Source organism: Ictalurus furcatus, chromosome 5 (genome assembly GCF_023375685.1).
Source record: "Ictalurus furcatus strain D&B chromosome 5, Billie_1.0, whole genome shotgun sequence".
Classification (NCBI taxonomy): domain Eukaryota; kingdom Metazoa; phylum Chordata; class Actinopteri; order Siluriformes; family Ictaluridae; genus Ictalurus; species Ictalurus furcatus.
Genome location: NC_071259.1, coordinates 30,239,717 through 30,249,719, shown reverse-complemented (window position 1 = coordinate 30,249,719; position 10,003 = coordinate 30,239,717). Strand labels below are relative to the sequence as shown.

Here is a 10,003-nt window from a genome sequence, read left to right as displayed (position 1 = left end):
AGAGGTTTCCTCTTTACCTTCTTGTTTCCAAAACTTCCTGTTTTGCTTCTGCTCCAGTTCCGTCCTGAACCTGCCTCCAGATCTTTGCTTGTAATTATGTGTGTGTTATATACTATGCAACTCACTATGCAACCAGTGCCTTTTTTTTTTTTTTTTTTTGTCTGACTGGGGTACAGTTTAATGCAGATGTTTTAGGGGCTTCACCTCATAGCCCACTGATTTAGGAGACATGTCTGTGCTACACTTATCAACTTTCTTAAAGTGTGAAGAACTTCATAGCAGTGTTATTAAGATTAAGAGGGGCGTTTTAACCTGCACACCGACCGTGCCTCTTTCTCTCTCTCTCTCTCTCTCTCTCTCAGTTCCCTGTACCCAAACCTGAGCCTACTTCAGGGCGTAATGGGCTTGAGGAAGCCTGTGAAATTCTACAAGCCCAGATGAATATGCAGCCACTTGATTCAGGGACCAGGCTATTTTCACAGTAATTTTCCTGATGATCTGCAGATAGTTCAGCAGTGTGTCTGTTTTAAAAATTAAATCGTGTCAATCTAGATTCAGAGTGAAAATCGAGATGTGACGAGTAAATTACAGGGCCAGTGGGGTGCTTGTGGAGTAAAAAAGGAGGCATGGTTATGAAAACAAAAGCCTCTTTACTTCTGATGCGAAACACAAAAATACAGTCACATTAAATCATAAGTTAATCACGAGCTAATGCAGTGCTCTGACAGATTACTTAGAGTGCCGATATCGTTACAAAAAAAGAAACAGTTCATATGAATCATCCTCAGATCTCTGATCATAAAACAAAGAACAATTAGTCTTTGTTGAGATACTGTCTACTTTGGAGTGTGGCTCAATCCTAAACCCCTTTGAATGACTTATCTTTGACCATGATCTTACATCTCGAATAAAAAATATTGCTCCAAAGAAGATTCTGCTGAATCGGCTCCAGAATGCATTGTGCCCTGTTGTGGACAAATACAAGTGCAAATGTGCTCTACAAAAAGCTGAACTACCCAACATTTGTTAAAAAAAAAAAAAAAAAGGAAAAATAGAAAAAAAAAAGGTACAATTTGAAGCTATGAGCATCGAAGACTATCTATCCAGAAGTGGCCATGCATATGAAGATTAATTCCTTAAACACAGTAAGGCCTATCGCTTCACATATTCTAATACCTCTTGTACATCACGTAATGACATCATCATCATCATCTTTGCTTTGTGTGTGTGATTTCAATTCGGTGATTCAGTTCTCACACTGCAATCACACCTTGATCTCAGTCCTCTCACTAGCCTACGGAATAAATAAGGCATGCAACCTCCATAACAACAAACCTTTCTGCAACACACTGGTGTGATGCCACATTCCAGATCATCTCTGTAAGTGTGCTAACATCCTCGCCGTTGGATATTTGCTGTCTAAGTAGGGAAGCAGATAGAGCAGCACTCTAGACAGATCTCCAGGCAGTCGGAGGATTGGCAGCAGTCCTCCAGGATGGCACAGTCCAGCACGGCGGTGCAGGGGTCCCCGGAGCAAAATGCCAGGTCTCCGCACGCCTCGCCACAACAGCACAGAGCGTCACATTCCATTCCACAGGCCAAACACTGAGCCAGGGCTGAGCACATGGGCACCAGCTCACAGAACAGACAGGCCAGGACACAGTGAGCACAGCAGTCTGTATACACACACACACACACACACACACACACACACACACACACACACATTTTACAACGATTTGTCTAAGACCAACATCAAGCATTTTGAGAACACAGAATCCAGAGATGACTGTAAAACCACATACTGTACATGGCTCATATCCTGGATCTTATTAGCTCTCCGTGATCTTATCATGATATTTGCTCTTTGAAACAGCATTAACGTTGAAATGCCAACTGTGGGTGTTTCAGATCATCCGAATGTTATTTAGAGTCAAATGGGCCACCAGGTAGGGATGTGCTATCTAATGGAAATGTCTACCAGGCAGCATGAGGCACACAGATAACGCCACAGGCCCAGTGTAGCTGACAGATAAGATCAGTGCTTGTTTACTGTTAACTCTACGGGTGACGCCTCTCTCTCTCTAGGCATGTGCTCTGCGGCAGTTTAACATTCCTAATATAAACACAGACTCTGCTTAACATATGGGTTGAGAGTTAACTAAAGCTACACTGTGTGGCCAAAAGTTTGTGGACACCTGACCATTATACCTATATGGTTAGCCTTACCCAAACTCTTGCCACGAATTTGGAAGCACACAATTGTATAGGACGTCTTTGTATGCTGTAGCGTTACTATTTCCCTTCACCGGAACTAAGGGGTCCGAACATGTTCCAGCATGACATTACCCCTGTGTAGAACGCGAGCTCCATGAAGACACAGTTTCCCAAGTGTGGTGTGGAAGAACTCGAGTGGCCTGCACAGAGCCCTGACCTCAACCACACTGAACAACTTTGGGATGAACTAGAATGCTGACTGGCCTCCTCGAATCCTAGTGACATCAGTGCGGGATCTCACTAAAGCTCTTGTAGCTGAATGAACACAAATCCCCACAGCCATAATCCAAAATCTAGTGGAAAGCCTTCACAAGAGTGGAGGATATTATAACAGCAAATGGGTAGAAAATCTGAAATGGGATGTTCAATGTTCAAGCACATATGGGTGTCAGGTGTCCACATACTTTTTGCCGTATAGTGTATCTGTTGTATGCTGAGCTCTTTGTATCTATATCAGGGTTCTCCAAATCTAGTACAGGAAGGAATCACACACATGAGGTTTGAATGATTAATCTCAATGTACTGTCCTTTTTCGTCTATTTCGTCTGTTCTTACGTTCATGATTTAATTAATCAGGTAAACGATCAATCCCTTCATTGTCTGAGCCAAACAAACTGACAGGGTGACTTCAGGGCAACTGCACTGCCCTGTTACCCTACAGGGCTCCATTTGTTTAGAAAATTCAAATAAAAAAATCACTCTGTGTTTGTATGGAATAGTTACCATCACCAGCGACTTCCTGGATCTGACTGGCACTTGTTTTCAAACTCTGGTGGCTTTTAGGGGTGGAGGGAGGACGCTTTTTGTGGGGTTTGTTATGCCCGTTGGCCTTGGGTATGTGTGCAGAATCAGGTGCCCTTTGACCTGTGGAGGCAGTGGGTGGTGTGCAGACAGGTGGAGATCCATTAGGCACAGTGTCTGTAGAAGAGAGGCCATTGAGAGGGCTGGGAGTCTCTGAAATAGACAAAAATTTTATTACAGACATGTCACTTCCCCCATGATGACCTACTCAGCTCATTTGCAGCGTCTCACTGACTCTATTTAGGCAAGCAAAATGATTGTGATATTCACATAAAGGCGTGATGTCTATTAACTGACTGACCTGTTAACCTTCAGCCAATTTCTAAAATAATCAATCAAACAGAAAAATTTTTTTTAATATACTGCAATTTTTAATATACAACAACCTTTAAAACTGCACATAAATTTGTTTTGGATAACGTGTAATGTCCATATAAAGAGAGATATTTAACGGAGGGCTGGCGTACATATAAAGAGATCATTTTGGAATCTGCAACAGGAATGAATTTATTCGGATTGACAAAAAAAAAAATCTCTACGTGTAAACACAGAAATTCAAATGAAACCTCAGAAGGTGCTTCCAAATTCGCTGATGGCTAACGGTAAAATGACAGCATGAAAGTGTTTACCTTTGTCAAGTTTGTGCACGATCACTGGCACATGGTTGGGAAGCAGTAAAGCATTCTCATTCGTGATTACGATGTCTGTTAAAGAGTCATTGCTTCCCCCGTAACCTATTCCATTGGCACGTGGAAGCTTTGCTGAAAGAGGATCTGGAAGTCAAAGTCAAAAAATAGGACCGAACAATTTTCTTTTTTTTTTTTTTTTGTGGTGCTGGAATGAATACACAGTGATGTGCTGTGCAACTAAATCTAACATATAAAATCTAACTAAATCCTAAATCTGTGCAACATTCAGATTTAGGAACTATTTGTAAATCGACCAATTGCATATGAGATTTTTTTAGTTAAAAAATAGTATAAGCTCTGAAATTAAATTCTTTTTTTTTATTGTCAATTTGCAACTATACCCCATAATGAAAAACAATAAACACATTTTTGCAAAGCTTTGTAAATGTATTTTTAAAAAATTTTTTTAAAAAAAAGAAATATTTACACTAGTTTACAGACCCATTATGCAATACCATTAGCAGTGATTACAATCTTTAGACTTTTTGGCTGTTAAGTTTTCTTGTATATGATCTCCCATTTCTCTCTGCAGAACTTCTTAAGCGGAATTGGCCAGGTGACAAGCAGTGTCTAGTTTCCTCCAGATGTAATGCTTGGCATTCAGGCCAATAAGTTCAGTCTTTCTTTCATCATACTATAGAATTTGGTTTATCATGGCCTGAGATTATCATGAGTTTATCATGGCCTAATGGCCAAAACACATGCAAGCAGTTATGCACATTTTAATGACTAGTGGCTTCCATCTGCTCACACACCATAAAGGCCAAATTGGTGGAGAGCTGTAGAGGTACACTACCAGTCAAATGTTTAGACACACTCATTCTTTATTTTTACTCCCCCCCCCACACACACATTTTAGAATAATAATAAAGTCATCAAAACTCTGGAGTAACACAAATGGAACTATGGGAATTATGTTGTGTGAAAAAAATCCAAAATAAATCTAAAAAATTTAATATTGTAGCATCTTCAAAGTAGACGCCCTTTTTGCCTAGAATTTCCAGAAATGTATTCTTGGCATTTTCTTTGAACGATTTCTTGAGGAATTTCCCTGCGATGCTTTTTAAACAGTATTAAAGGAGTTCACACCGATGCCAGACTCTTATCGGCTGCTTTTCAGAATATTTCCCTCTGAGTCATTGTCAGAATGACCTTCAAGTTCTTGCTCACCTCCCTGATTAAAGCCCTTCTTCCTCTATGTGCACAGTTAGACTTGGTTCCAGCTCTATAAAGAGTCTCTGTTGTTGCAAACTGTGCTATTTGAGACCATAAATTTAAAAAAACTAAAAAATAATTCGGTAGTCTTTCCCAAATCTGTGCCCCCTTGAATATACTGTCTGTTTTGGTTTTTTACTCTGCCATGCAATTTCAGCTCTGGCCTTCTGCTTTTTTTTTTTTTTTTTGATTATGGAGGGTTTTTTCTTTTTTGCATTGACAGATTACTGGAAAAAAAAATTGAAGTCTATAACACAAAAAGGAAGATAGTCAAAACCATTACTGACCTGGCTGTTGTGTGATGTCTTGTTCCGCCACTCTGCTCTCGGGCTGGATGAGATGGTTCCTGTGGGTTCGATCCTTTCCGCTGTGCTGCTGGACATCCATGGCCTCTGTCTCCTTATGACGCATCTAACAATAACGCTGATTACACAGTGAGAATCAGGTGAAGACGATGTAACGGGAATACACTGGGCTGCGATATGCAAAGATGCTTTTCCTAACAAACTGCCAAATGTGCAATAATGTGCTGATCTTGATCAATCTCAGATTCTCTGGTGAGTTGAAATGAATCACTGAATCACAAAATTAACACGCCTCCTTACTAACTACAGAAGCTTGTCCCGATTCAAAAATGCTACCAAGTTTCTTGCAATACTTTTTTCATTATTTAACCCAGGATATTCATAAATACAGTGGAAAACTGAAAAGGTCTCATTCTTGCACTTTACACAGGAATGGATGGATCCTGTATTGACTTTCAATTAACCTAGTACATATGAAAGGCTTTACCTATGGACAACATGACATTAGCATACTTATCTTCCTCAGACTTGTTTAAAAATAAAACTAGATAAATAGATTTTTTTTTTTTCGAATGGATTCTCTGACAGGCCAAATAGTCAAATTTTTGTGTGTGACTAATTTGAACCACTGAACAGGTACATACTTCAGTACATCTTTCATCTGTTTTAATTAGACTTCATTCTTACGCTTACTCTCCATATTTGCATTCATTTTTTTATTGTGACTTGATGTGCTTTCTATATTATTAAAAGTGAAATAGTAAAGACAGACTAAGACGTTACACTAAACAAAGGATTATGGCATATATTCATTCAGTGGAGCATTAGTATGCTCTAAAAGTTTATAATCACAGAGCCCTTTGGAGTTTTTGTATACAGAGACAAACCCAATCCAGTAATTTTGGCATGTTTTGTTATTATTCAAACCCAAACCCTATTCGTCATTTATAGCAACTCTACTTTGCCTAAAATAGTACAGCAACCAGAGACCAACTCATTCATAACAGAGTCTGGGATTCACAAGGAGGAAAATTTCCCATATTTATAACCCATATAAAACCAAGTCAAGTTACCTCACACACACATTTACGTCTTACTAGCCTTGTGAGGCCCTTACACTGGGAAAATTATTAGCCTCAGTGATCTTAAATTTCTCCCAATCTCCCAAATTTCTCAGTCTGGGGATTAATAAAGTATTATCTTAATTTATTTTAACCTCAGTAACCAAAAGAAAACCTTTCGGCTTTTTTAGATTTTTAAATAAAAAACTGTTGTTGTTGTTTTTGTGGGGACCAGCCAGATGTCCCCATAAGGTCAACACAGTCAGATATTCCCATTCTTATGGGGACATTTGGTCCCCACCAACATATAAAAACATGCCCACACACATACAGAGAGAGAGAGAGAGAGAGAGAGAGAGAGAGAGAGAGAGAGAGTCATGCTCTTTATATTTCATGTAAGATTTAAGACAAAACAAAACAAGTACCTCAAAAAGTTGGTTTTCAGTGCTTCTCCAGCTTTGGATCACTGTGTGTACACTAGCAAACGTAACATTTTAAGAGAACCGCCTGGAAGTCGTCACATTTTGCCAAACAAACAAACAAACAAACAAACAAAACAGTCCTGTTTCAGTTAACGTTTTTTTTGTTATTCTGACATGACTGTGATCAACTCCAAGAATTAAACAAATAGAATATTTATATGAATGTGGTATCATTTATATATATATATATATATATATATATATATATATATATATATATATATATATATGAGACAGTACTTCTTGACAGTAAGGACCTGATTCAAAAGTGAAAAGAAAAGAAAAGAAAGATAAATGCATAAAATGAAATATTTATCTTACCCTGTCTTGAACAGAGCCAGTCTTACACTCTTAAATCTTCCAATATTTAATTGAAAGTGACGGTTAAATTCGTTACTGTTTAAATTCCCACACGCTCGCGCAGCTCTGTGGGAGCGCGAGCTCTGTGTTGCCAGATTCGTGTGAAAGTCTCATCGTGTCATAAGATGTTGGATGTTGAAACCATTGCACAGATGGGCGTGGCAAAGCTAGGTTCTGCCCACACGAGAGAATAATATTGATGTCAGTCAACCTTGTTAGTGGGTTGGGCAATGATAATACCGATGTCTGTCGGAATTTTGGGAAATGATTTGTTGTGAAGGTATTACATTTGAGTTGCATGACTAAGGAATAAAGTGGATTAAAAAAAAACCCAGACAAATGATCAGCGGTGAGTTACATTTCAACTAAAAGCAATGCACCAGGAGGCACTGTTAAAGCAATGCACTTGCTCTTTATTGACAACTCACATTTACAGCACAAACACAAGATTGGTGGTTAGCCACAGAACTGGTTCAATAAAGGAAAACTTATTAAGATGGGGATTAACAAATCCCACTGGGCTTTTAGCGGGTCAGCGAATGCTACAAACACAAACAACGCATACAGTAAAGTACAGCCACACACACAAATAGCACAAGCATACACTAACAACAACAATACATTAGGTGTGTTTGTTATTTGTATTGAAATTTCACATCTTTTTATGCAACTGGATTTAAAAAAAAGTAGATGTGTGGGATCCTGTGAGATCCAACGAAAAAGTCACAGGAGCAGAAAGTTTTTATTTTCATGTAGGAGTGAGCAGGTAATCAGATATGAAGGTCTCAGGACAAAGAAAGTTCACGTCCTTTAACATAAGAGCACATTGGATGTGCTCATTCATTACCACATTCATTCACTTAAATGCTTTATTCCTGCCTGGATTGCTGTAGTTGACTAATTTGTTTATATTTTGTGGAAGTAGAAACGACTGAGCTTGTTAGAAAATATCATAGGCAGGTACCTCTAATAAGAAATAAAACGTGTAATAACAGTGTCTAATCTCACTTAATATAGCTGGTGGAAGATTGTTAGAGAGCTGGTTAGTATTTGAGGAAGAACAAAAAAAAAACACAAAATGGAACAAAAAGTAGTTATCAACATATATTAGAGGATGAAAGACGAGATGTTTAATATGCCGAAGTGCAGAGAATAAATTAAATCATTAAGGATACAAGAAAGTTGCGAACAATCTCTGAGGTTGTCACAGACAATGTCTGTTCCGCTTCCATCTCCTTTAGACGTTCATTTTAGAGAGCATCGATAGTCAGTCCCAAACATTCTAACTATGCTTCCGTGTTAGTCTTTACTTTTTTAATTTAGGGAAGGTTTATATATCAGTAGCTATACTTGACTTGACGATTACATTGTCAAAGGTGTTTAGTTTACCTCAGTTTAAGCAAACTCCTGAAAATGTAGCTATTACAGTCTACTATTACAATAACAATATAATCCTGAGCTTGGGTTACTGTCTGTGTGGGTTTCCCCGGGGTTCTCTGGTTTCGTCCCAATTCACAAATCTTGCTAAATTGCCTCTAATTGTAAATGAGTTTGTGCATGTGTGTGTGTGTGTGTGTGTGTGTGTGTGGTGCCCTGTGATGGAGTAGCATCCCATTCTGGGTGTATTCCAGCCTCGTTCCCAGTATTCCAGGGATAGGCTCCAGATTTACCGTGACCTTGACCAGGATAAAGCAGTTACTGAAGATGGATGAATGAATGAATATAATAGCAATACCTGAAAGAGGTTCCCAATTGTATATTTCTCACTGGTCTTCCATGTGAAAGAATCAAAAGACATAAAGTGTCTAGTTAACCACTGATTAAAATCCTGGTTGTTTAGTTGCTGTGATTTTATCAAATATATTTTCCTAATTTAACAACCAAGACAAGTATGTGGACACCTGACCATCACACACATATTGGGTTCTTCCCCATAAATAAACATTATTAAAAAGTTGGGGGAAAGTGCTGATGTGAATTTGCTCCTCTCCTCATGCACAAATTTATGCCTATGTGAGTCATGGAAAACCAGAACAAATATTGTACATCTGCCCCAGGCGCATTTTCTGCTCAGACCAACTAAAAGTAGTCCTACATTTTGAAAAACCACAAAATCTGGCAACACAAGGCCATCGCACGTGCTGAAGTTCGCGCGCTCTTCCTTCCTCTCCAGCTGAATCCACATCCACTCCAACACAAAGGCTTTTATTATTTTATTATTATTTTAGTTCGGCTATTTTGTTATCAGACTAAGTTAGTTTAAAAATAATAAGTTGATAAGAATAGAATGATATGATAAAAAAAATACTTTTTTAAATTATTTTTTTTTAAAATGATTACTAGCTGTTGGGTTATTTTAGAAAGGTTTAATAAACCAGATCTGTAAACTCAAATTCCAAATGTTTAATTTCCATGTCATTCAATATAATTATGTGATTTAGATTTAGATAAAATAATTTTATTTTTTTGCAAATTCATATTACAATAGGATATCATAACTTGTGGTGTTTATGACTCACAACTGCACGTGCGTTATACGTTGCTAGGTAACATATGACAATAGATTGTCGACTAGTTTAGGATTTCCTAATTTAAAATAAAAGATGCTGTTAAATATTACTGCTAAGATCTATAAGTTAGGAGTTTCTTATGTGATATAAATTAGTGAAAAATCCTATCTTGCACTTGTCACATCTTCATTTTTCACTTAACGTTTGTTTATTAAGAAATTCCTTTGATACAGCAACAGAAGTGCAGTTGCTATGGCAGCTAATGCTTTATAACCATAGGTGGCATGTTTACATGGATTTTTC

At 38.0% G+C, this 10,003-nt stretch overlaps 1 protein-coding gene across 3 annotated transcripts; it reads right to left on the bottom strand.

The window, feature by feature from the left end:
* Positions 1 to 630: 630 nt before the first annotated feature.
* zgc:113363 (uncharacterized protein LOC791449 homolog) lies at positions 631 to 7,623 on the bottom strand. Of its 3 annotated transcripts, none has more exons than XM_053625703.1 (6): positions 7,152 to 7,623; positions 6,774 to 6,855; positions 5,270 to 5,405; positions 3,708 to 3,839; positions 3,001 to 3,231; positions 631 to 1,676 (listed from the first exon to the last, which is right to left on the bottom strand). In XM_053625703.1, the coding sequence occupies exons 3-6, from the start codon at positions 5,391 to 5,393 to the stop codon at positions 1,420 to 1,422; spliced, it is 744 nt and encodes a 247-aa protein (XP_053481678.1). In that variant the 5' UTR covers positions 5,394 to 5,405; positions 6,774 to 6,855; positions 7,152 to 7,623; the 3' UTR covers positions 631 to 1,419. The 3 variants fall into 3 exon arrangements, with proteins under 3 accessions (XP_053481678.1, XP_053481677.1, XP_053481676.1); XM_053625702.1 differs by having other exon boundaries at positions 3,708 to 3,851; positions 5,270 to 5,393; XM_053625701.1 differs by having other exon boundaries at positions 3,708 to 3,851; positions 7,152 to 7,622.
* Between the last annotated feature and the right edge of the window lie 2,380 nt (positions 7,624 to 10,003).

What these genes read in the sequence shown, in the direction of transcription:
- zgc:113363 (XM_053625702.1), bottom strand. Translation starts at nt 5,393, where the DNA reads ATGCGTCATAAGGAGACAGAGGCCATGGATGTCCAGCAGCACAGCGGA. An exon ending in AGACATCACACAACAGCCAG is followed by an intron (nt 3,852 to 5,269) that starts GTCAGTAATGGT and finishes TTTGACTTCCAG; the next exon opens with ATCCTCTTTCAGCAAAGCTT. An exon ending in CCAGGAAGTCGCTGGTGATG is followed by an intron (nt 1,677 to 3,000) that starts GTAACTATTCCA and finishes GTGTGTATACAG; the next exon opens with ACTGCTGTGCTCACTGTGTC.